General features: G+C 39.1%; 1 protein-coding gene across 4 annotated transcripts; it reads right to left on the bottom strand.

Moving 5' to 3' along the window:
- Positions 1 to 830: 830 nt before the first annotated feature.
- Positions 831 to 19,928, bottom strand: NTMT2 (N-terminal Xaa-Pro-Lys N-methyltransferase 2). 4 transcript variants are annotated; one of them, XM_069544690.1, is made up of 5 exons: positions 19,421 to 19,668; positions 9,961 to 10,020; positions 8,443 to 8,618; positions 3,158 to 3,407; positions 831 to 2,407 (listed from the first exon to the last, which is right to left on the bottom strand). In XM_069544690.1, the coding sequence occupies exons 1-5, from the start codon at positions 19,572 to 19,574 to the stop codon at positions 2,136 to 2,138; spliced, it is 912 nt and encodes a 303-aa protein (XP_069400791.1). In that variant the 5' UTR covers positions 19,575 to 19,668; the 3' UTR covers positions 831 to 2,135. The 4 variants fall into 4 exon arrangements, with proteins under 4 accessions (XP_069400791.1, XP_069400792.1, XP_069400794.1 ...); XM_069544691.1 differs by having other exon boundaries at positions 831 to 2,359; XM_069544693.1 differs by lacking the exon at positions 9,961 to 10,020 and having other exon boundaries at positions 831 to 2,359; positions 19,421 to 19,928.
- Positions 19,929 to 27,508: the final 7,580 nt, after the last annotated feature.

The following is a 27,508-nucleotide window of genomic DNA, read 5'->3' as shown; positions in this document are numbered from 1 at the left end:
TCCAAGGAGTAAGCATCTTTTAATTTCATGGCTGCAGTCACCATCTGCAGTGATTTTGGAGCCCAAAAATATAAAGTCTGACACTGTTTCCACTGTTTCCCCATCTATTTCCCATGAAGTGATGGGACCAGATGCCATGATCTTCGTTTTCTGAATGTTGAGCTTTAAGCCAACTTTTTCGCTCTCCTCTTTCACTTTCATCAAGAGGCTTTTTAGCTCCTCTTCACTTTCTGTCATAAGGGTGGTGTCATCTGCATATCTGAGGTTATTGATATTTCTCCCGGCAATCTTGATTCTAGCTTGTGTTTCTTCCAGTCCAGCGTTTCTCATGATGTACTCTGCATATAAGTTAAATAAACAAGGTGACAATATACAGCCTTGACATACTCCTTTTCCTATCTGGAACCAGTCTGTTGTTCCATGTCCAGTTCTAACTGTTGCTTCCTGACCTGCATACAGATTTCTCAAGAGGCAGGTCAGGTGGTCTGGTATTCCTATCTCTTTCAGAATTTTCCACAGTTTACTGTGATCCACACAGTCAAAGGCTTTGGCATAATCAATAAAGCAGAAATAGATGTTTTTCTGGAACTCATGTATTCATATTAATGGGACAGTTATGTTATTTCCTGCTTGAGCTCAGGAACCGGGATGCTGAGGAATGGACAGCTGTGTCAATCAGCATGTGAGTACTTGCAAAACAGAAAGTCAAGAAGTAAGAGAATAAGGGTGCTAAGTGTAAAAGAAGCAGAAAATGCCTAGGATGGGCTGAAAAGGAAGATTTAGTTAATTTTTTTTTCAATACACAGAGGATGAAAACATGAGAATTCTTGTTTTGTCACAGTAATTCTGTTTGGTAATGATTCACCGTTTTATTTAATTTTGGTCTCTGGTTTCTCCAGCAATGGTTTTAACTCACATTTTGTTACATTACCCTAAAATGTTGTGAATGACATACTGCAGCTGGAAGGTGCCAGTGGCAGAGTGACATAATTTTCCAGGACATAAAGTCAAACTACTAAGTCATGCTATATCAACATAGTGTTTTATAATAATTATTTTCCTCCTAATTTAGAGCTGTGACTTACAAACATGATTTTAGGGTGATAACATATGCATTTAACAGATTTTCTTTACTTAAATTGATTGTATTTCATAGAAGACTCAATATATAATACATCAAAAGACAAATAAATCCTTCACATGAAGACTTTAGAGCATTTTAAATAAAATAGAAGTTATATTTAAACATTCTGCTAATAGAAATTAAATTGCATTTTTATTTTTGAAAGATTTTAGATATTTTTAATTAAGCTAATTAATTAAACTAATGCAGTTAGTTCAGTTTTCAGGTTTACCATTTCTTATCTCTTTCCAGTGTACATTCTTATCAATCAAGGAAACAGGAGCAACTGCAACGAAGCAAGCTGTGTTAGAAGCCAGTGACTAAAATTAGATTATCAGTGACATTCACTTATATGTTCACAGCTGAAATTTCAAGGGTAAAACATTTTCTCCTGAAAGGAGACATTTCCCCATCACTGAAATGCAGACTTCTGTTATGAAATTACATCCATATTACATCATTAGGCAGAGAAACTGACCCCAAATAGAAAGTGAAACCATATTCTTTTATTCCGCTAAAGACAAAATTAAGTAATGGAATTGTTTTACAAGGTTATTTTGACTGGTGCTTTCTTAATTAGGGGGAGATTTTTGTCTAAGAGAAGTAATATTCCCAAAGAGGAAGGAAGGGTAAAGCATCTAGCGTGAGGGCAGAGAATGGTGGTCTAGACTTTATCCCGCCCACCCTAAACTACTCTTTCATGCAAACCTTCAGAGATCAACGCAGTTTATATTTTGTGAACGTTGCTCCCTTCCCTGTTTTTATGGGTACACTGGTACAGTTTAGATGTTTTTCCAGATGTCACATTCCATTTATCTTTTGGAAAAGTCACAGCGTGTGCACATGTACTTACATAATTAGTGGAAACGTGACATCAACTGTTTTGAAACATACATTGTCTCCCTTCTGTTCAGTCCTCCATGGATCACAAGGGGTGTAACTTGTGAATTAGAGGAGGGCCACTCTTCCCAAAGCACCTCTGTGCAGTGCAGTCATTCACTCCGGCAGCTGGTCAGGAGCTTCCATCGCTGTGCAGCGCGAACATCCACACCGGGACACATTGCTCTGGAAAGCCGTCCTGCTTTTGCTGGCCTAGCACCACCAGCCCACTCTTCCTAATGAGGGTCTGGAGGATGTCCATGTCCCGAGTCACGCTGCTGTCAGAGAGATCGAAGATGCAGCCCTCCCGGGCCACATTGTCCTTCAGTATGATGATGCCGTTGTCCTTCAGGCCATCTCGGCACCGGGAAAGAAACGCAAGAAGGTCTTTATCAGTCAGGTACCCTACAGGTGAGGCCAAGTAAATGGGGGAACAGGATGAAAGGGTGGGTGGGGAAGGAGGTGAGTAGGAAAGACTGAACGGCCACAAGGCTACAAATCGGAAGCTTGTTTGTTGACTCATTCATGAATTATTTCATAGCCTGAATTGTTTTGGTGCGGAGGCTTTGAGAATTTAGGTAAGAGGACAGGTATCCTCTTTGAGGAGAATCAGTACAGTGTCTATAAAACAGCTATTATACCAACCTAGTCCATCTACCTACCTCCCAGGCACAAAATAAACCACTGTTCATCCCTTGGATTCACTCCATGTCTGCTGAACAGCTCAACTCTGTCATCCTTCCTCTGTGTCTTACACACACACACACACACACACACACACACACACACACACACTCAGATCAAAATCTAATTCACTGCTATCTCATTTCCTGAGAATTTAAATCTAAGAAAGCCAAGGTTTGTCAATAATGGGGATACACTTTTTAAAGTTTTTCAAATATTCAGTTTTCTTCTAGGATTTAGGTTGGCACAAAGACACTCCATCCTAAGAATGGGAATCACCAGCCTTGTTCAGTGGATGTTAGGGGCAGAATCCAGAGGACCAGAGCTTGGGGGGAGTTCCCATTATATGTTAGACTAGCTAACTATTCTAAGTGCAGCTAGAGCCAAATATCGCTTTGTGTCCTTGCTCTGCCTCCACAAGTCCTCCAGTTAGTGGGGAGAAGGGAAGATGCAATGCCATGCAGAACTAACCAATGACCCACTGAATCCAGATGACATCATATCTTCCCAGTGGGGGTGTGAATTCCTGCAGGCTATAGCAGTGGTAGCTTTCTACCTTGTCACCTTTGACCTGCAAGTAGTTCTGTGCTTCGAGGAGGAACGATTCCATCATGTCCACCAGTTCCACGGTGTTGAAAACCGGCAACAGGACATGCTTGCTGACCCTTCCTATCCCAGAGCCGCAGTCCAAGGCACAGTCCGTCCCAGCTCTCCCGGGCCCCTGCAGAAAGGTACCTTGTGGAACAGTCCAATGACAGACATTCACCCTGAGTCTTGAGACTCAGTTACCTCTTTAAGTAAACTTAATTTAGGTCAAGTTCATATAATTAAATGTGGGTTTCCTTGGTGGCTCAGACAGTAAAGAATCTGCCTACGATGCAAGAGACCTCAGTTTGATCCCTACATCAGAAAGATCCCCTGGAGAAGGGAATGGCAACCCACTCATTATTCTTGCCTGGAGTATTCTTGCCTGGAGAATTCCATGGACAGGGGAGCCTAGCAGGCTACAGTCCATGGAGTTGCAAAGAGTCAGACATGACATTGCAACTAACATACACACACACGTAAAATTTAATGTAGTGTTGTAAATGTACCATTCAAGGAATCTGGATAAATGTATACAGGTATGTACCCACTACCATGGACTTCCCAGGTGGCACTAGTGGTAAAGAGCCCTCCTGCCAATGCAGGAGACATAAGAGACATGGGTTCAATCCCTGGGATGGGACGATCCCCTGAAGGAGGGCATGGCAACCCACTCAAGTATTCTTGCCTGGAGAAACCCTTGGACGGAGGAGCCTGGCAGGCTATAATCCATACGGTAGCACAGAGTCATAACACTGAAGCAACTTTAGAATGCCCCCACCCACTGCCAGAGTCAAGTTATAAAACATTCAATGACTTTTTTCAAAACATATTCAAACATGTCTAGTTTTTGCCTTCTTTATTTTATCCAGTTATAGGTCTTTCAAAGAATTAAAAAATAAGATTTTAGAAAATGTCTTAGGTTTGAGAACTAGGTAATGTTTTATAAGAAGTGGGCCATTTAAAGTCCTATGAAAGTAGAACTTTCTTAATTGCCAATTTGGGTCAAATCCATAACAAATGAACCTGCACTGTAGCTTATTGCCTTGTGGAAAAAGAGAGAGCAAAGCAGAGAGAATCTTTCAGACGTTTAAAATTGCTTTTCAAATTCATGCAGTGAACACATTTCAATTCAGACTGGAGTGGATGACTAAAATTTATTTTTTCAAAACTGATTTTGAGGGCTCTGAATTATCTACTATGCTTGTGTGGAAGATAATTTTAGGACCTGAGCTGAGGAAATGCAATCCGTTCCATTCTTGGGCCAGAATTTCACTTCAAACTCAGCCTCGGTAGTTTATAGCACATTTATGAGGATAAAAGGTAGTTGCAGCAAAGTCCCCCTGTCTCTTTTCATGCTGAAAATTGTTTCTGCTTTTGTATCAGAAACCACATGACTTATTGGACAAAAAGCCCTTACACTTTTTAAAAGTAAAATTCTGAATTCAATTAACTGACAGTGAAAGATGAATAGTTAGTAAAGATAGGAGGATATCAGCCAATGAAAGCCTTCTCAAATGTGCTTCTATAAAGTAATATACATATTTACACACACACAACATGTTTATTTATCTATGAAATAAACATGTGTTATATGTGTATATATATGTGTGTGTGTTTATGTATGTATGATATTTGACTGTAGCTATCCTTGAAACAACAGTTATATACAAAACAATTGGGCTTCCTTGGTGGCTCAGACAGTAAAGAATCTACCCACAATGCTAGTGGTAAAGCACCCTACTGCCAGTGCAAGAGACATAAGAGACGCGGGTTCAATCCCTGAGTCGGAAGATCCCCTGGAGGAGGGCATGGCAACCCACTCCAGTATTGACTGGAGAATCCCTGTGGACAGAGGAGCCTGGCAGGCTACAGTCCAATGTGTCACAAAGAGTCAGACACGAAGGAGGTGACTGAGCACATACGTATGCACAAATACACTAATATATAAAAACTGTTATATAAAAATACAGAAGATGCCTTTTACTCAAGTCTTGTCCGCCTTTGCCTCTCACCACTGCTGCCTAGTTGTCTTTATTCCATGCCATTCCCCGTGTTTGGCACAGCCTCGCATATCCTGTCACCAAGTTTTTTCCTCTTTTTCACATTCTCATGCTGTGCCTCCGAGAAGAGACATTTAAAGACTGACCTCTGGGACAACATCTCTACTCTCTTGGACACTATGGCTGCTTATTACCGTGCTTGGATTGACATTTGATGCACCTCCGTGAATGTGACCAAAACCACATAAATGTGTGATTGCAGAACTTTACGTTTATTATCCTATCTTCATATTTATGGATTTATATAAAACAGTAAAATACTCTTGGAAATTTCATTTTCATTTTGATTCTGTCTATGTCTTTTGTTTCAAAGAATATTATTTTACCTTCTTTCCACTGAAGTTTGAAAATAAAGTGTTAAATACCACTGTATAAAAACCATGAAATATAGTTAGCCCCCAATTTTTCAGTCATCCAATCACTGAGAAATATCAAGAGATAAAAACATCAAATACTAATTACTTTTTATAAATTTTTACTTTCCCCTCAAAAAGCTAAAAGTAAGGAATGTTATCAGCTATGCCATTGATATTATCTTGGTATCGTTTGTTTATTTGCTAAAGTAAGCACATTTGCAACAAGTTTAAAAGTGTTTTCCCACTGTCCCAGGTCACTAAGTGTTGAAAGGGAAGCAAAACTTTAAATTAAACAATCTGCCTTTTCCCAGTTGACACAAGGATAAATCATGTCAGATACTCATGTTCCCAAACTCCTTGTATCTTGACCTGGATACTAATTTAGCATATTATTAAGGTCAAAGTACCAAAATATCATTTCTTTAAAAAGACTATGTTTGTACTTTGAGGTCACAGCTTCACAATGAGCCTTGTCTACTAAGAAGGACTCCTTATATTTGTTTGAAAAGCGCAGACTGCCCATTTCCAACATAAATATGCCAGCAGAAGGCTATTTCCTTTCCCAGGTCCGTGGGCCTGTGTATGGGCTCTGTCTGAGCAGCATCCCTGTGGTCAGTTTGGCATTCCACATGGAGTGACAAGACAGCTGGATTACTAACTAAGCTTCTGAAATGCACTGGGATCAAAGTCAGCCTCACCTCGAGGCGAGCAGGAAGGATTGCTCTTGGCCAGATTGGGGGAGAGTTGAGGTCTGTGGTCCACACACACACACACAGAGCAGGGATTTTTCTGCTTCATGAGACAAATGGAAAAAATATGTCACGGATAAGAGCTGGGAATTTGGTATCAGACAGACCTTGCCAGGCATGAGTCCCAGCTCTGTCTCTTACCAACTGTGTAACCTTGAAAACATACTTAATCTCTATAAGCCTCAGTTTCCCCAAGCATGAAAATGAGAAATAATAATAGTACTTACCTCCCCAAATTATTATGAAGAACAAATAAGACAGTGTTTCTAAAGTGCTCATCAGAGTGACTATCAGATAATGTGCTTGGTGAAGTCAGTCAGTAACACTGATTTTAAAATATTCCAGATTAACCTGATCTATAAACAACCACAGCCATCATCTCTAGTTTTGTAGTCCTTTATGGCCACAGCTGTTGTCCAGACACTTTGCCCCAATGACTGCTCCATCCTGATCCTATTTTTCTGTACTCAGGCAAAGGGTACTTCAGAGAAAGTTGGATATAAAGTGAACCTCACCTCAACACTAGGGAAACTATTAATATTATGCTTCTAAATAGGTTGACAACCTAATCCCAAATATTTGTAATATTCTTAATGGTTCCTTCGTCAGAATAAAATGGAGTCCAAATTTCAAATGAATAACTTCATAGTGAATTGGAACAAAACCTGTTTGCTAGTTAGGACTTTATTCTCAGTAGAACAAACAGCAGCTTTATTATGTGGGTTGTCTGTTCTAAAAACTAAATGAAAAAGTGAAAGTGAAGTCGCTCAGTTCTGTCCAACTTTTTGCAACCCCATGGACTGTAGCCTACCAGGCTCCTCCGTCCGTGGAATTTTCCAGGCAACAGTACTAAAGTGGGTTGCCATTTCCTTCTCCGGGGGATCTTCCTGACCCAGGGATCGAAACTGGGTCTCCCGCATCGCGGGCAGATGTTTTACCACCTGAGCCACCAGGGAAGCCCCAACTAAATGAAGCTCCATAAAGTACAATGACTGAATTATGTGAAAGCTTGTTATTAGTAGTAGCAATAAATGAGCTATATTGCATAATAATTAGGTGCACTAAAGTAAACATTTGACATATATTATCTCATTTGAGCTTCACATTATCCTACAAGATAGGTTCTGTGGTTATACTCTAGACATAAGTAAGAAAATTGAGGTTTAAGAGAATTTAAGAGTAAACCCAAGGTGGTTTATACTGTAAGAACCATAATAACTCAGGGGCCCAAGATTCTGGCTCCTAAAATATATGACTCATCTCCATGTGGCCTGAAAGTCAGGAAGTGGAGTTTTACCCAACACCAAGTCTATAAAGGGATCACATTTTTTCAAGGCAATGTCTCAACTGTGTAGAAAATAATATAAAGATATTCTACTATATTTATCATTTTTAAACTAAACATAAGGCTGCATTTCCCTACAATGTTGAATTTTTATTACAGAGACTCAGTAAATCACCCCAAGATCCCAAATGGCATGATCACTCATCAGTCATCTGAGTGTCAATTGCTTATCTATGGGACCTGAAAGAGAAGTCTTCTTAATCTACTACTTGTAATATTAACGCTGCTAGTTCACCTTCCCCTGAAGCATAAGAAATAAGCTGGTGCTAGGAAAGTGAAATGCTAACTAGGATAAACTAGTCATTTAATGTGAAAGTGAAAGTGAAGTCGCTCAGTCCTGTCTGACTCTTTGTAACCCTATGGACTGTAGCCTATCATGCTCCTCCGTCCATGGGATTTTCCAGGCAAGAGTGCTGGAGTGGATTGCCATTTCTTTCTCCAGGGGATCTTCCCGACCCAGGAATCGAACCTGGGTCTCCTGCATTGCAGGCAGCCGCTTTACCGTGGGAGCCGTTTGAACCTCTTAAAACAGGCTTTCACACTAAACTCGTGGCTTACCCATTTGGCTTTCATATGACTGAAGCGACAACACAGAAGCATGTGAGCTCATTGTTTGCAAGAACTTTGCTTCCTAATCAAACTACAGTTGGATACTCACCCCAACAAATTTCCTGAGAAATTTCCGAGAGGCCTGGATATCTGGGTTGGACAGTTCAATGAAATTTCCCATCATACCCTCTTCTGTAGCTGGTACTTCTTGATAGAAGAGTTTAGCTCTGGCATAGAACTGCATCTCACCATTGATGACTTGACTTGTTAAAGCATACAATTTCACTGAAAATAAAACATTATTAATATTTAAGTGACAAAACAAGTTCATTCTCATCATGCAGCAAATTTCCTCTTAGAAGTCTGCAAATCAGTGGTATGGAGGAAAGGGTATTCATTTGATGTCAGAAGATCTGGGTTTGAGTTCTAGCTCAGTTATTTACTTGCTATTTAACCTTGGGTAAACTTCTCAACCCCTGTGATCTTCAGGCGCCTCATGTATAAATCAGACATGTGGCATTTTCATGATTTAATAAACCTAGAGTTTAATTTTCAAAATAGCTTGTCACTGTGTTTAAAGCTATTCAATAGTGTTTGCTACAGTAGAATAAATAATTTCACAAGTTCCACAGTAAGTTTTATCTTTGACCTTAAAATACTTTATGGAAATTTGATCACTAATCCTTACTTCTAACCACAAGGTAGATTAGGGATAGGTATTTTTTTCATTTCTTTTTCAAGCAATTCATACCCATATATCTCTTTGTACCAACATGACAGAAAATGTGCTTGAGCCCTAAGTTCTGAAAACAAAATACTAAAAAATATAATATTTTTTGAGCAACTATTTCGTGCTAGGTATTATACTAGGCACATTCACATATACTATGTCATTATTTCAGAAAAGAAGTGAGGTACTATTTTTAAACATTTATTTTCATAGAAACATGTGTTCCCACTTCTGAAGGGTAAATGAGTATGCACTTAAATGTGATTTGTAAATTAAAATGCATCCTTGCAGATATAAAATATTTTCATTAGAGAACATTCAGAAGGAAATTATAGAAAGTGAGTTGAAAGGGAGGAACTTTTTGTTCAAGATTATTAACTGAATCCATCCATTTGTCTTCTCTCATTCCCAATACTCCCCATGAATTGTTTTAATAAACTCAATCTGTAACAATGAAGAAAATGAGGAGGGACCACCAATGAATTCATGATTTCAACAAATTTCTGGCAGACAAAAAGCAGATGGAACAAAACTATAGAATTTACAGCTTAGGACATCTGCAAAGGAAATAAAAGTTAATTTAAAATCTGCCTGTAGGCCAACTGGGAGGTGCCCAATGCACTCCCTCCCAAAAGTGACAAGCAGCACAGCTATAATCTAAGGGGGGTAAATAGTTTCTTCTCTAAAATAAGAAAAAAAAAAGGATAGCTAGACCCATTAGTGTTGGGATCCTAAAATAGTAATTCTGGCATATAGAAGGTTCCAGGCACCTCATCTGCTCACATTCATCAGAGTCTGGTAAGGTCAACTGGCATATGTAGAGCTTCTGGGCATCCCTTCTATTCAGTGGAGAAGTATATACAGAGGAAATCTTCTCCACTACCTAAAATCATTTACCTTGTCCTTCATCCCTAACCATGGATAAAAAATGACTTCGAAATACATGAGGGTGAATGTCTGAAAAACAAAAGAGAGATAAACAATCAAAACTGACTCCGGAAATAGAAATAATCCAGGAAATTAATGAGAATTTAAACCAAAACCAAGCAAAAATTTATATCCAGGAGGAGAGATGAGAACAGGTGCATCTATAAATTGAAGATAAGATGTCAAGAAAATAACAATGTAAAACATAATAAAGAATTCTTAGAAATTAAAATTTTGATTGCCAAAAACTTTGGAGTTAATATTGAGTAAACATTTGGAGTTAACATTGAGTAAACAAATCAGGACATAAAGGAAAAGGTAGATTCAGAAAACAGAAGTAAAAATATTAAAGCTATAAAGATTTAATTCAGAAGACCCAACGTCAAGCTAATTAAGATTCTCAAAAACAGATAATGAAGAGAAGAAAATTATTACAGAAAAAATAGATTTCTCAAAAAAAAAAAATTTCTCAAAGCTGAAAGAGATTGTAAGGTCCAAAAGTACTAAGCAATATGGATTTTAAAAACCTGGCTGATTCATGTCACTCTATGGCAAAAACCACCATAATATTATAAAGTATCCTCCAATTAAAATAAATAAATTAATTTTAAAATACTTAAATATACTTTAAATAAAAATAATTTTTTACTTATGAAAATTTTTTATTAAAAATAAAGTCACATTTATACATATCTTTAGGAAAGAGAATGTGAAGAGAAATGTGAAGATTATTAAGTTATTTATAAGGAAAAAGTTTGCTGAATTTCAAGCAGGGTTGCCAGATATAGCAAATAAAAATATAAGACATGCAATTACTTTTGAATTTTAGATAATCAATGGATAATTTATTAGTATAAATATGGTCAAAATATCACACATGGCATGGGACATACTTTTACTAAAAAATTGTTTGTTGATTATCTTAAATTCAAATTTAACTGACCTCATATTTTACCTGGCAGCCATAAAGGAGTAGACTCAGGCTTATAACACAGATCTCATCAGAAACACTGAAAAACAGTGTCATCAATATTTTAAGGAAAAATTATTTTGAAGCTAAAATATGTTACCATTCAAATGGTGAGAGAATATTTACCTCCTATATTGGTTCTTCAGAAGTTTCTCAAAGCTATATTCCAGCTCAGTGAGGGTTAAAATTGAGAAGAAATATCATGAAAGACAACACAATTAACCCAGGGATCCAATGAAAAGAAATCCCAAAATGGTAAATATTATTAGATCTAGAAAGAAATCAGTTTATACTACAACAGAAAGCATTGGCTTCAAAAAAATATCTTCAGGAAATAAAATGAACTGGATTCTGGGCAATAGATGGAAGGGAAGAAGCAAGAAGACATGAGCAATATCCTTAGGAAGACATATTTTCAACCTCAACAAAAATAAAAGACAGTTGAATGCTCCAAGTAAAACATACAACTGTATTTTAAAAAAAGTTACAATCAGGATATGAAGCAAACCAAAATACGACATAGTTGTACATAGAAGGAGTATAAGAAAAGAGAATCTATTTAAACTTTACTAGGAACACCAAGATTGTGACACTGGATTAATGCACCACATGGCTCTGAATTGAACAATGGTTACATAGTTCCAAATTTTTATTCTTAAAGTTAAAAATCCAATAAACCCTCCTTCTATCCATTGTAGTATATTTCATCTGTGGAGTTACATCATTATTTCCTACCTTGAAGACGCTGAGGCCAATATTTAGACCCTTGAGTGATCATGAATTTGCTAAAAGGAATAGGAATCAGAACACATGTATGTTATTTTCTAGAGACTAACAATATTATATACTATATTTCCTGTATATGTTAATTAATATAATAGATTGTCATTTTAAAAATATAAACCATTTAAAACTGTTAATAAATAGTCCAGTAGTCATGTATGGATGTGAGAGTTGGACTATAAAGAAAGCTGAGCGCTGAAGAATTGATGCTTTTGAACTGCGGTGTTGGAGAAGACTCTTGAGAGTCCCTTGGATTGCGAGGAGATCCAACCAGTCCATCCTAAAGAAGATCAGTCCTGGGTGTTCATTGGAAGGACTGATGTTGAAGCTGAAGCTCCAATACTTTGGCCACCTGATGTGAAGAACTGACTCATTTTAAAAGACCCTGATGCTGGGAAAGATTGAGGGCAGAAGGAGAAGGGGATGACAGAGGATGAGATAGTTGGATGGCATCACCAACTCAATGGACATGAGTTTTGGTAAACTCCAGGAGTTGGTGATGGACAGGGAGGCCTGGCATGCTGCGGTCCATGGGGTTGCAAAGAGTCGGACATGACTGAGCGACTGAACTGAACAATAGCTTGTCATTTTAAAAATACAAACCTTTTAAAACTATTAATAAATATATAGATTTTTGACATTTTATATACAAGGAGCATCTGATTGAGAAAATATAACTTTAAAAGGAATGTCCTCATGTTCAAAATCATTGGGTACCGACACCAGTCCCCCTTCCCTAGCACTCAGTAAAGTGTTATGTCAACAATGACATATAATGAATACAACGAATGCTTATAAATTCAACAGAGACAGCAAAAATTAAGCATCACCATGCCAAAAAAACACGACTGTTCCAAATTCGTCTGGATGTCTCAGAAAATCAGTTTAAGAAATCACGACTCACAAAGTCCTCCCAGAGATGAATGCTTCTGGGGCAAGCCACAGGTAAGCCACAGCCCAGTGCTCTCTTGTTGATCCAACCAAAGCAGCAAAACAACCACTCTCATCATCACCTGCTTAAGTCAACTAGTTGGTGGAGTTTATTAAAACCTTTAATCTGAATATGGGAATGGTCCATTATGCCAGCAACATTTAGACCACAAGTGAATTCCAAGCTCAGCAGGGGTCAGACTCAATAGGTAAGTTTTTATGGTTATGGGCTTGTCACCTAATTGACAGGAACATTTCACTAAAAAGATATATGAGGTGTAATGTCCAGCCCCAGGTACTCCCCTCCTGATAGCTCCTGCAATGGTGCCAGTTGATTGATACGGTAATCAAACATCAGCCTATGCCTTTTTATTATAGAAATACATCTAGTGGCTTATTCTTGTGGGATTGCAATGTTTTTGTGACCCTTGGTGTAGTCTAAACCAGAGGCTAGACACTCTATTAGCTCTTGATATAACATGGTGCTTATTTCTTGACCTACATTATAAGCTGAACTTCCAAGGAATTTCCAGTGTTACAAAAAGAAAAATAAAGTACATGTGAATTTGCCCTGAAGAAGAACAAAGATCTTGTGAACCCTCTAAGAAAGATTTGTTGAGAGCATAGTGTTTATGCTTGCTGAATACCTTCTCAATTTTCTTTTTTTGTTTGTTTTTTTAGTAGTGTTGTATATAACTATTTTAGACTTTATGTTATATATTAGACCTATTTGTCAACTGAAAATTGACCTAAGAGTCTTCAGAGGATATCTAGGCTAGATTTAAACAGTAAGTTTGAAATGATTTGAGATAGAATACTGGATCAAGTTAGTCGTTTATTTATGAGAGGAAAGAAAGCCCAACTAGGAGATGCCTTTAGGAAGCATAAGGTCTTCCATAAAAGAGATTTGTAGGTGATAACTTCTCAATTTAACTATTAAAGAAGTGACAGTAAAAATTAAGAAAGGAAGGGAGGAAAGATAAAAGGAAGGGAGGAAGGAAAGAAAATGTGTCTAGGTACAATAGAATATTACTCAGCCATAAAAGGAAGAAAATTCTGCCATTTGTGACAACATAGATGGACCTCGAGGGCATTATACTAAATGATATAAATCAGACAGAGAAAGATAAATAATGTATGATCTCACTTATATGTGGAATCTAAAACACACCAAAGTCTTCTCGGTTTTCTCATCCACAAGAAAGAGTAGGAGGGAGTGGAATTTTATCAGTGTTCCTGGTAGAATCCAAAGGTCTGTGTGTGCCAGAATACTAGAAAGTCATCATTAACAAGCCTTAGAATTACCCTGAGAGTCCCTCTAGGTTTTATTTCTTCCCTGAATGCTTTAGGAGTCGAGGGTTCCTTGCCTGTTAAATAATGCACTCTCAACCCTGAAAGTGTTAGTGGTCTTTTTCCTTTTTGACTGAGGGCTATTTCAGGGCTTCCCAGGTGGCTCAGTGGAAAAGATTTTACCTGTGAATACAGGTGACACAGATTCAATCCCTGGGTCAGGAAGATCCCCTGGAGGAGGAAATGGCAACCTGCTCCACTATTCTTGTCTAGGAAATCCCATGGACAGAGGAGCCTGGTGGGCCACAGTCCATAGGGTCGCAAAGAGTCAGACACAACTGAGCACACAAATTCTTTTCAGCCTTCAACACAAGTAAGGTAAAGAAAGGTGAGGAGGGAGGGAAAATACACGTTCCCCACTCCAGCAAGGGTGTATACAAGTTCCCGCTGCACATCATATCCCCTACCCACTTGGCCAAATGTCTTCCTCTTTAATTCCTACTTGAGTGTTCTACCTAACCCACTGTTGAATATGAAAAGGTCAGAATACAAAGATACTGGGGGCAGAGTTTTCACGGAGAGATTTTACATGGAAGAGCCAGAAGCGGATCCAGCAGTCACCAGGCCTCCTCTGTACCTCTCTCTGCAGCATCCTGTAGTGATGCCTGTCCCTGTCGCCACATTCCATGAAAATTATCTGTGCGCGTCTCTCTCCTACATTAAACCCTCAGGATAAAGCTCTATCTTTATCCTTATAACCCCAGGACTTACCAACCTGCTGACCCACAGCAGGCCTCCTTTGAGTGTTCGCTGAATAAATGAATATTGTCTAGTTTTTTGTTCTTTGAATAACAGGTTCAACAAAGTAGTGAACGGATATAGGGAATAGCCAGCCCACTCCAGTATTCTTGCCTGGAGAAGTCCATGGACAAAGGAGCCTGGTAGGCTACAGTCCACAGAGTCGCAAAGAGTCTGACACAACTGAGCACATGCACACACACACAACATAATCACACACAGGTCACACTTTTTATAATTAATGGAAAGCTATAGGAGGATATATTGATTTTCCTAATTAGGCAAACCAAACAATAAAAATTAGTAATCATCACTGATCAAACATGTATATATATACTATATATGCTAGCATTTATGTCTCACTGAATATATAAGATAGATGTGACTTTCTCTAGAAGAAAAGAGGACATCAGGAGGTTAAAGAAATTGCCAACTAGTGAGTGACACAACTGGGATTTAAACCTAGTTCTATTTAAATCCAAAATCCATATTTTATCCATTTAATATTGTGTGTAGGATGGTCTGCTAAAGAAAGGAAAATTATCCACTTCTTCATTTCTTTAAAATGAAAAATGGTCTTACATAATTGGTATTGCAAAGGCAACAATAAACATTTGGAAAATGTATCACTGCACAGTGAGTTGTGCAGCCATGCTTTCCACAGGGATGAAATCAATTTGCAAAATGCCAAAAGTTGTATGCTGAGGTGGGCTGCCGTCTATGGGGTCGCACAGAGTCGGACACAACTGAAGCAACTTAGCAGCAGCAGCAGCAGCAACAGCAGCAGCAGCAGCAGTGTATTGTAGGGAATGTTTTTATTAATTCTAGGTTTTAATTGTGATAGCAAAGCTGTGACCATTGTTCTCAATTTCTTCCTCAGCGCCTAATTCTTCTAAAAAGAGGTAAGTGAACGGGAGTTAATAACCATTAGCAGGTACCTCCCTTGTGCCTGACATTATGCCAAGGCACTTTCATGTCATCTCTTCATGTTATCTCTCTTAATCCTCACAAAAACTGGAATTGTAATCACTATTTTACAGGTAAGTGATGAAAAAAGTCAGAAAAAGGTAGTAACATGCTCAATATTATGGAGAAAAGAACTGTCACAGCCAAGTCCTAACCCAAACTTATTTAAATGTAAAGCCTTTGTTCCTTTTGCTAAACTGCATGGAAGTATTATTCTAAGTGCCAAGTTAGACTAAGCCTTTAACAATGTCCAGAAGTAATAGATTCTTGCACATTATATAATGAATAAATATTCACTGACTTCTGTGTCCTTAAAAATATACTGTGGATAGTGCTAAAAGAATTACTGAGGAGTTGGCTTATGTATATACCTCCAAGTTGGATTGTATACAGGCCCACACTGTTATACAAACTGGAGATTTACATAAATTGTTTTCCTACTCTACTACCCATTTGTTCACAAACAGCCACCTATGACAAATTCACTCACTCCAGACCTGTAGCTGAATTGGGGCTGGTATAACTAGATTATATGAACCCATTCACTGGCTTACCCATCTTTCTGATTTCTTCAATAGAAAGCCAGTGCTCCTCATGGACTATTTTTTATATTCCTGTCAGTTGGAAAAATTTGGTAAAACTTAGAGTGCTCCCCTCATTAGTCAAGTTGCCATTTACACAGGGAGGCCGCATGATTTTGTGGTTAAAAAGCTCAACTGGCCTGGGTGCTAATCCTGCTCCACACTCATCACTGTATGATCTTTGGCCAGTTACTTACTTCCTCTGTGGATCAGTTCCTCAGATTCAGGAGAGAGAAAATAACACCACCACCTAATACAGATGTTGAGAGGATTAACAGAAATAATTAATGTATACAAACACTGAGAATAGTAACAAACATGTTTCCATTTCTTTGTGAAGACCTGTCATAGTCAATGGCATAGCTAAGAGTTCCATTGGCGACTTTGAATATGCATGCTCTTGCTTCTCCAGGAATCACTGAAGTTAGCCAGGGATAGTTCAGCAAGTGTCCCCATGACTGAATGTCACTTCACAGGGAGCTGGTGTGAGGCTGACTGCCTAACGCAGGCAGTTGGAGGGAGGAAGGAAGGAAAGAAGGAATCAAAGAGTCTGGTTAGCCACCATTCTTCCCATAATTACTCCAAACAACAAACTCTCTGTGCAGACGCTACAGTAGGGTTCCCCAGTCTTTTAAAAGAAGGGCTTTATTTTCATTTCTATGAAGTCTTGAAATCATCAAGAGGAGGGGAAGCCAACTCTAAAACACCCCAGTGAGGGCTGGGGAAGGAGTGCTTCCACTGGCTGAGTTTTACTTCCAAAGTGAAAACATTAATATCCACCAAAGCCTGAAAACTCTCATACACCGAATTAAGCTTATCTTCGGTAATGCCTGTTCTAAGGAAGGGTGTGTGGTAACTTTAAAGAGAGCTGGATCTAAGGAAGGAAATGAAATGCTACTGCTTACTGAGCATTGATGAGTTTCACATATATAATTGTATTTAATACTCCAACAGCCCCACAGTTTTGAAGAAAACGATGCTCAGAGATTAGCAACTTGCAGGGGTGATTTCTCTGTCAGTAGCAGTGCCAGAATTTGAACTCAGGATGTTGGAAACTTGCAATTAATTTTTAGTTAATAATTTAATTTTTCTAATAAATACTTATTGGGGTCTTTTAAATTCATCATTAGCTACTTTCAGAGATGAGGTTTAATCTCTAATAATTATTTTTAAAATTTGGCAGTCATCTACCCCTTAGCATGTCTCTCATAAGTCATTGAATTTATATCTTTTGCCAGACTAACGCAACATGAGCCAACAAGGTACTGTTACTGAGGTATTGTCCAAAGAGTGTCTCCAGTGGTCTGACAAAATATATGGAGTGGTCAGAACATTATCATCTTCCAAATAAACTGCTCTAATTTTTCCATTTGGATAAAGATGAGATGTCTGCTACACCCTAAAGGAATTACTTATGGGTAGACCAGAGAGTTTGGATCATAAAGCAAGCTGAGCACCGAAAAATTGATGCTTTTGAATTATGTCACTGGAGTAGACTCATGAGATCCCATGGACTGCAAGGAGATCAAACCAGTCAGTCCTAAAGGAAATCAACTCTGAATATTCATTGGAAGGACTGTTGCTGAAGCTGAAGTTCCAATACTTTGGCCACCTGACACAAAGAATGTACTCGTTGGAAAAGATCCTGAAACCGGGAAAGAATGAAGGCAAAGGGAGAAGAGGGTGGCAGAGAATGAGATGGTTAGATAGCATCACCAACGCAAAGGATATGAATTTGAGCAAACTCCAGGAAACAGTGAAGGGCAGTGGAGCTGGAAGTGCTGCAGTCCATGAGGTCCCAAAGAATTGGGAACAACGCAGCGACTGAACAACAAAATGTGGTCTACCAGAAAGAGCCCTGGTTCTTGCTTTGGTATCTAGGTGAGACCTATCTAGACTGATCTCATCATCTCTGAATTTTCTTTTCCTCATTTTGAAAAAATAGTATAGGGAACAAGAGTGAGAGGTGCATAGAAAAGTAATAATGCTAACCCTATCTATTTCATCATGTGGTTGGTTATAAGGATCAAATAAAGTCATAAATGAGAAATTTGAATAAGGAATATATATCAGTTCAGTTCAGTTCAGTCATATATATATATGTGTGTATATATGTGAGATGAAGCCATTTGTATATCTAAAATTAAAGATTCCCCTCAGAAATGGACTTAGAAAGTGACTTTGGTAGGCTGGTAATATAGTCTTGAATGCCATACAAAGAATTATGTAGCTCCTTGCCCATCTGGAAAGCCTGCCCACATCAAGTGTACAATGGGGCTTTCAGGAACCTTAAGAAAACAGACTGGGGCAAAACATACTGCTCCTGCTTTCACTGGGGGAATATAAATCAAAGGGGATACTTCACTCTTTAATCACAAGTTATTTCCTCTTCAGGGCTGTTGAGAGTGCACTTAACTAACCGCTTTCACACAGGCTAAGAAAAGCAGTGTAGACAAACCAGATAAGCTTTATGTTGCCCTATTGTCCAACTCCCTGAAAACTAGAGGTAATAACTAAAATGGAGACAGACTACTGCCCAATTTTTTCTTAGCATTCAAAGATCACACTAAAATCAGCTCCTTTAAACTCTCAGACTATTATTGCAACTCAGAAAGGCCAGAAAGCATTATGTGGAGTGTGTGCTCATGCATACACACGCAGACACACTGTCACCCCAACAACCTTGATCTATTATTGTTTAGCCATTCTTTTTCATTCTTGGTTGATATGCTATTGCATTAATACTCTCATCTTCGAGTTACCTAATTTACTCACCTCTAAACTTTTGCAAATATTCAAAATGTCCTTTCAAACTCAAGAAATTCATTTCTACAAGCCTGATATTCAGGCAACCAACACCCAGAGAAGCAAGTTACTCATGTCTGCGGTGCATGGAAGTCCCAAAATAGAGGCTTGACCTTCCAGGCAGCACTTGATCTTTGCACTCGCCATAAAAGAATGCCATTGAAACATTTAAGCCCATTTAAATGGTTGTGGGTCCTTTTTATTTGAAAAGTGTCCTTGTTCTAATTTCTTTTGGAAAAGCCCCACAACCTCACACAGTGGCTCCAGTCATTTCTTATCCCTTATCTAGGAGCTCTGACTCACTTACCCAGGGGAATATTTTCCAGCAGGTAGAGATAGCTCTGAAAGAAGTCATTGCAAATGGCTTTGTGAAGAATAAAGGACATGCTATGTCGACAGAGTTCATCATCGGTCTTCTGCCAGCGGGATCTGAAGGCAAAGTGGGCTCCCAGGTGGGCCATGGTGAAAGGGGATAATAATTATTCCTACAGAGAGAGGAAGCTTGCCTGACAGTTTCTTTGAATTAACTTTCTCTTCCTACACGAACTTGAGACTGTCATTTTAAACCAACCCCTGTCCATCTATATCAGGAGAGGTGTCATGGGGCTTGGGGGAGGGGCAGCAGACACGGGGAGGTCAGACTCTTGGCACGTCTACTGTCTGATTGCTCGGGCGACACCACTCCTGGCCAGCAGGTGCTAAGTAAAGATGAAAACAGGCTGAGCGAGATCCTGCTTCATCCAGGGAAAAGCACACCTCCCTCCTTTAGCTGCCACTTCAAACAAGCAGGAGCACAGCCTGCTAACACCCTGAATACTTGCTTTAATTTGATTCCTAAATTGGAAGAGCCTCATTTCCATTTCAAAGAGTTGTGAATGTTTTGTAGGAGATCCAGTTCCCTGATTTCCATCCCTCCTCCTGGAATGCCAAATCCTCAAGTTACAAGGACCCTTCAAAGTCATCTTAGCTACCCATGCTTCTTTCATCAGTTCAGTTTTGCCTAAATCTTTTCCTAGAGATGGATGCATGTTTCCCATTTCTGAGGATCTTCAAGAGACGCAATTATATGAAAGCCTGTTCTGATGTTAAATACCTTTCTCTGTCAGCAAACTCTTCCATCTAGCTTGCACTGAATACCTAGTCATGGAAGACTGTTTCTTCATTTTTCCCTATTAAGGATATGATTTTCCTCATATGCACTCCTTTGAAATCTGTACTGGGTATCTTCTCAGTGTCCTCCTGATCTACTGTCTGCTGTTCCCACATTACTGTGTGTGGTTGGAGACTGGACTGTATTGACCATATTAGTGGATGTCTTGCCTTCTGGCTTCTGGTTGAGTTCTGCCAGTGGGTGGTACCAGCATAAGGGTGGAAGAAAGTGATTCAGCATATTTATTCCCCTGGCACCCTCCCTGTTGAGATGCTGTTGGCTGACTACTTCATAAGGTGAAAAGTCATGGCTTCCACCCTGGGGTCTTCTCATACAAAACCCCCTCCCAGTTCTGGTAACCGCTGCTTCCTCATGCCACTTCAGACCTCAGGAGAATGATAGATACACCAAGCTGTCTCAACCTCTCGGGTAATGCACTATTCCTTGCAATTCTCTGTACCTAACTTACCACACCTTTGGAAATAGTCACTTTACTAAGCTGGCTCAAATTCTCGATTTGTGAATGTCATATGTTTCCTGTGGGGACAACTATCATTTAACTCTCCTATACTCTTAACAGGAAAAATTCATAAGAACTCATACTCCTTTGGCCCATGCCATGTGCAACCACTGACTGCCCACCATCCCTAAAACACACATACACACCCACCCACCTGCATACAAATGAACACATTATGTTTGCTTTTTCTTTTTTTTCAGTCGATAAGTCATGTCCAATTCTTTTTGGGGCCCCACAGATAGTAGCCCTGTCAGATTCCTCTGTCCTTGGGATTTCCCAGGCAAGAATACTGAAGAAAAGTTGCATGGGTCAAGGTAACCTGGAATTAAAATTCCCCTCCAGGTCCTCCCCACCATTCGAGGCAAAACAAAGAACTCTCTCACCTGAAGGAAAAATAGACATTAGGTTGATTACGCCCAGCTCCAAGCCGGCCCAGCCTCTGGCCCATCTCCAGAACTCTTTGCCCTAGCCATTTAAGAGATTACTACTCCCAGCAACCTTGGAGAAGAACAGGCCCCCTTAAGACAGTAGCTTTCTACATACATGCCTATATATACTTACTTTTTTCTTAGATAAGTGCAGCAGCTCGATAATCTGACTGCTGCCCCTTCTTGCCTCATTAAAGGTGATCTGTTCCTGTAGAGTGCCAGTCCCATTCTTTTTCTGAACCTTGCCTACTCTAACTCCATACCTTACAAATACTGGAGTGGGTTGCCATTTCCTTCTCCAAAGAATCTTCCAGACCCAGGGGTCAAACTCCCATCTCTTTCTTTGGCAGACAGATTCTTTATCACTGAGCCACCTGGGAAGCCCATACATAGTAGGCAGCTTCTAAGATGGCCCCATAGATCCCCACCTTATGATTGATTTTCACACTTATCTGTCTTCTTTCTTGAGAAAAGGATAGACTTACTGACTCATTTCTAAAGAATAAAATACAAGTGGAAGCAATAAGATGTCACTTCAAAGATTAGGTTATAAAAAGACTGTCCTGGACATTCTCCTTTGCTCTCTTCCTTGCTTGCTCTCAGGGAAGCCAGATGCCTGCTGTGAGCTGCCCTAAGGAGAGGCCCACATGACAAGAAACTGCCTCAGTGCAACAGCGTAGGAAAAGCTAAGTTCTACTAACAACCATGAGTGAGCTTTGAAGATCTTTCCCCAGTAACCCGATAAAAAGCACTGAGCCAGCTAAGCCATACTCAGGTTACTGACTCACAGAAGTGCTTCTTTGAAGCAGATACATTTTGGAATAATTTGTTACAATGCAGCTGTGCTGTCCTTAGTCGTTTAGTCATGTCCAACTCTTTGTGACCCCATGGACTGTAGCCCGCCTGGGTCCTCTGTCCATGGGCATTCTCCAGGCAAGAATACTGGAGTGGGTTGCCACTTCCTTCTCCAGGGGATCTTCCCAACCTAGGGATCAAAACCAGGTCTCCCATATTGCAGGCAGATTCTTACTGTCTGAGTTATAGGGAAGGCAACAATGCAACTAGTGGAGAGCCAATTCACACATTGTCAGTGGAATTCTATTAAGATTTGCGATCTAACCATGATCTTTCTTTCAGTTTAATGTATGTGTTAATCTTTTAGTGGAAAGGAACTAAGGATTCCATTTGTTTGACTTATTTTTCTTCATTTCCCTGTGCTTCTATATTCCCATTTCCCCTCTCCTCAGCTCAAGGGGCAGCCATTCGATTTCGATGGGATTTTTCCCATCCCTGGCTTCAGGAACTGACTAAACTGCAATCTCAGTTATCCATTTTCCCCTTGCCACAGTGTGTGCTTCATGGATGGGTACATCATCCTGTCCTGAGCCAATGATGTTCCCCCAGCTCCAGTTTTCATGTGGAAGTGGGCACATTATCTAAATCTGTTACAAACGCCAACTTGAGCCAGGCTTTCTGTGCTAGCAATATGGAATCTCATTTAACACAAATATCATCCTGCCTCATTTTCACTCAATTCTCATGTGGACAGAGATAAAGTGGATGATATTAAACAGAACAGGGAAACTTCAAGTGAGAGTATTTCATGGTATTAAGAAGGAAGACTCTTAACTATAATTCAGCATATTTGACTAAGTTAGAAACTCATTTCTACCACTTCTATATCTGGAAAAATTAACAAATTCCTAGTCTTTCTGAGCCTCACATTTTTCTTGGGCAATATGAGAGTAATAATAATAATATATATACCTCATATGATGTGTATTGTAAGAATTAAATACACTCCATGTAAAACACCTCAGTGCCTGGAACACACTCCATGCGCAATAAGTGCAAGCTATTATCATTACAATCTTTGGAAGAAAGTTGATAAGTTATGCATCCTAAAAATACTTTCTGTCATCTGGCTCTTTCAGGGTATATTTAATGTGACATTATCTCTTAGTGTGAAATTTCACTGTATATCCAGGAGATTTTTTGCACTCTAGGCATTTAAAAGTTGAAAAGAAAAGAAACCCAAATTAAACATGCTACTGGAATTCATTCATCTATCCAACAGAATTTTCTGTTGTTGTGGGAAAAACTAAGCAGCAGAAGAAGAAGACTCAGGGAAACTCCTTTGTTACTTGACTTGTCAATGCATCTAACAGGAGGCAGGTTCTTAACCTCAACATTTTAGTAGTATTTTGATAACAGCTCAGATATTGAAAAGGTTAGAATGTGTGGTCCTAGGAGAAGACTGGTGATCACTGACTCCAGCTACTCAGTATTCTTTATTTAGCAATTGATACTAGCAAGTTTCTCCATTGTTCAGTTCAGTCAATCACTCAGTCATGTCCAACTCTTTGTGACCCCATGGACTGAAGCACACCAGGCTTCCCTGTCCATCACCAACTTCTAGAGCTTACTCAAACTCATGTCCATTGAGTTGGTGATGCCATCCAACCATCTCATCTTCTGTCCCCTTCTCCTCCTGCCTTCAATCTTTCCCAGCATCAGGGTCTTTCCAGTGAGTCAGTTCTTCGCATCAGGTGGCCAAAATATTGGAGCTTCAGCTTCAGCATCAGTCCTCCCAATGAACATTCAGGGTTGCTTTCCTTTACAATTGATTGTTTTGATTTACTTGTAGTCTAAGGGATTTATTAGCATAAAAATAGCTTTAAAAGATTTCTGAAGCAGAATACAGAGCCCCTAAACAAGCCTATTCACATACGTTAAGTTGATATAAAATAGAGATAATATTGCAATAGAAAAAAGATACTTTCAATAAGACCCCTGATGTTGGCACAATTGGGTTCCCACCTCATATCCTACACAAACTAATTCCAAGTGGATTGAAGACATAACTGTGAAAAGCACAATTCTAAAACTCTTTGAACAAGTTACAGGAAAATATATTTATGATACCAGGGTAAAAAAAAAGATATTTTTTAAGATGCCAAAAACATAAAGAAAGAGAGCTAATTAATTTGACTGAATTAATATTTGAATAATGAATTTCTGGCCATCAGAAATACATGAAGAAAGTGAAAAGTCAATGAACAAAAAGATAAATATTTAGAGCATCTATAATCAACAAAATTTGTGTGATAAATACCTGAATCAGTTCAGTTCAGTCGCTCAGTCATGTCCTACTCTTTGCGACCCCATGAATCGCAGCACGCCAGGCTTCCCTGTCCATCACCAACTCCCACAGTTCACTCAGACTCACGTCCATCGAGTCAGTGATGCCATCCAGCCATCTCATCCTCTCTGTTGTCCCCTTCTCCTCCTGCCCCAATCCCTCCCAGCACCAGAGTCTTTTCCAATGAGTCAACTCTTCACATGAGGTGGCCAAAGTACTGGAGTTTCAGCTTTAGCATCAGTCCTTCCAAAGAAATCCCAGGGTTGATCTCCTTCAGAATGGGCTGGTTGGATCTCCTTGCAGTCCAAGGGACTCTCAAGAGTCTTTTCCAACACCACAGTTCAAAAGCATCAATTCTTTGGTGCTCAGCTTTCTTCACAGTCCAACTCTCATATCCGTACATGACTACTGGAAAAACCATAGCCTTTACTAAAGGACAGAAATGGTAGGGACCTAACAGAAGCAGAAGATATTAAGAAGAAGTGGCAAGAATACACAGAAGAACTGTACAAAAGAGATCTTCATGACTCAGATAATCATGATAGTGTGATCACTCACCTAGAGTCAGACATCCTGGAATGGGAAGTCAAGTGGGCCGTAGAAAGCATCACTATGAACATAGCTAGTGGAGATGATGGAATTCCAGTTGAGCTATTTCAAATCCTGAAAGATGATGCTGTGAAAGTGTTGCACTCAATATGCCAGCAAATATGGAAAACTCAGCAGTGGCCACAGGACTGGAAAAGGTCCATTTTCATTCCAATCCCAAAGAAAGGCAATGCCAAAGAATGCTCAAACTACCGCACAATTGCACTCATCTCACGCGCTAGTAAAGTAATGCTCAAATACCTGAATAGTTCCTATAAATAAATAATAGTACAAAGAATCCTATAGAAAAATGGAGATTAAAAAGTATATTGCTGTTCAGTCCCTAAGTTGTGTCCAATTCTTTGTGATCCCATGGACTGCAGCACACCAGGCTTCCCTGTCCTTCACTACCTCCCAGAGTTTGCTCAAACTCATGTCCATTGAGTCAGTGAAAACAAAAAATAGAGAGAGACATAGAAAACAAACTTATGGTTACCAAAAGGGAAAGAGTGGAGAGGAGGGATGAATTTGGAGTGTGGGAGCAACAGGCGCAAGCTACTATATATAAAATAGGATTTACTGTGTAGCACAATATTCAATATCTTGTAATAATCTATAATGAAAATAATCTGAAAATATAGATACATACACATATATAACTGAATCACTTTGCTGTATACCTAAAACTAACAAAATATTTTCAATCAACAACATTTTGATTTTTAAAAAATATATAGAATTGGGGCTAACACAAGACTGAAATAAAAGTGCCTGGATCAACATTCCCAATTCCAATCCAGGGAGGTAGATCTAAAAGACTAAAATAATAGGCCAAAGTCAGCTGAAATAAATTTAGGATAAAATCAATATATTTTATTATACACAGGTTTTAATGAAAATTAGTGCTGAGAATACAGAATGAGTAATTATTGCTTGATTAACTCAGTGTATCTTTGTACTAAAATAGACTTTTAAGTAGACTTTAAGCTTAGAATGAGACAGTAGTGTGAAAAAATGGTAGAAATAGGTTTCAATGAGCAGACCACAACTCTCACGTCATTCTATACCTATAACCTCATATGAAGTGTTTGCCTCTTTCTTTATCCTATTGTGTTTAAAAAACAGGCACCGAATCAAGATTATCCCTGATTATAACTTGGAAATCATTAAGAGAGTTTATTACCCTATATGGAGCTTCCCAGCTGACACAGCAGTAAAGAATCCACCTGCAATGCAGGAGATGTAGCTTTGATCCCCAGTTTGGAAAGATTCCCTGAAGAAGGAAATTGCAATCCATTCCAGTATTCTTGCCTGGAAATTTCCATGCACAGAGGAGCCTGGCGGGCTACAGTCCATGAGGCTGCAGAGTCAGACGTGACTGAGACGCACGCATACACATTACCCTAAATGTGCTTAGAATATATGGTACAAGAGGAAGTTTGGGTAACTATTTTCATCCACTGCAGTGCTTCATATGGTACAGAAAAGCTGTCCATTGGGCGTATGAACCAATTAAATTCAAGGTCAACAATCAGATTTCAACATAACAGCCATTATTAAACAAAAATGTGGCTTAATGTAAATGACCGTCACAGCTGAAGAAATATTTAAACTCCTAATTTTCAGGTTAAATCATACAGTTAAACAGACAGAAAGGCTGGAGTAGCCATTGAAGGACTCCTTCCTGTTGTACTGAGGAGGAGAGAATTTAATTGGGAGGCTTGTTTCTAATTAGGGGTTTGATTCCGCAAGCATTTAGATTTTAAAAAATACATTCACATCTCTAACTAGGGGACATATGCTCTTACCTAAAACACCTGTGTGCGTCTGTGTGTGTGTGTGTGTGCTTTTATCATTTCTCATTTATGTTAATTTAAGAAATTATAGGGCTTCCCAGGTGGTCCATTGAAGAGTCTACCTGCCAGTGCAGGAGACATCGGTTTGATCTCTGGTCTGGGAAGATCCCACATGCCACGAGGCAGCTGGGCCCACAAGCCACAACTGCTGAGCCCACGGACCCTGCAGCCCATGCTCTGCAACAAGGGAAGCACGGCAATGAGAAGCCCACGGAGGGCAACTGGAGAGTAGACCCGGATCACTGCAACTAGAGAAAGCCCAAGCGCAGCGATGAAGATCCAGAACAGCTGAAAACAAGTAAAGTTCCCTTTTTAATTAAAAAAATTATAAAACATTCAACTTCATTTCAAATTCTCCTTTTAAAATATAACAATGCTTGATTTCACATAATTTCCATCATGCAATATTTCAATATGATTTCCAGTAGCTAAAGGTGCACACATAGAACACTGTCTAGGCAAATTAACTTTGGCACATTTTCCCTAATTAAAAGATATCAGACAATTATTAATAAAAGAAAATCAGATTACCTTTTTTTTTAATCTTAAACAATTAAGAAGTATGATGAAGTCTCAGGTTGCTATCTTAATATTTCAGTTTTCCCTTCAGGGTATCAACTCCTATTTTCCTTTTCAGTAGGAAGACTGAGGGAAGAGGTAGGAATGTGAGCGGAAATGTAAAGAGAGTAAGCCTTATCAGTACTACTCAGT

The sequence above is a fragment of the Ovis canadensis genome, chromosome 12 (assembly GCF_042477335.2).
Source record: "Ovis canadensis isolate MfBH-ARS-UI-01 breed Bighorn chromosome 12, ARS-UI_OviCan_v2, whole genome shotgun sequence".
Classification (NCBI taxonomy): domain Eukaryota; kingdom Metazoa; phylum Chordata; class Mammalia; order Artiodactyla; family Bovidae; genus Ovis; species Ovis canadensis.
The sequence above is the reverse complement of the archived record's forward strand: the minus strand, read 5'-3'. Positions and strand labels throughout refer to the sequence as shown.

What these genes read in the sequence shown, in the direction of transcription:
- NTMT2 (XM_069544690.1), bottom strand. Translation starts at nt 19,574, where the DNA reads ATGGCCCACCTGGGAGCCCACTTTGCCTTCAGATCCCGCTGGCAGAAG. An exon ending in GGTTAGGGATGAAGGACAAG is followed by an intron (nt 8,619 to 9,960) that starts GTAAATGATTTT and finishes TTTTATTTTCAG; the next exon opens with TGAAATTGTATGCTTTAACA. An exon ending in TTCTCAGGAAATTTGTTGGG is followed by an intron (nt 3,408 to 8,442) that starts GTGAGTATCCAA and finishes ACCTTTCTGCAG; the next exon opens with GGGCCCGGGAGAGCTGGGAC.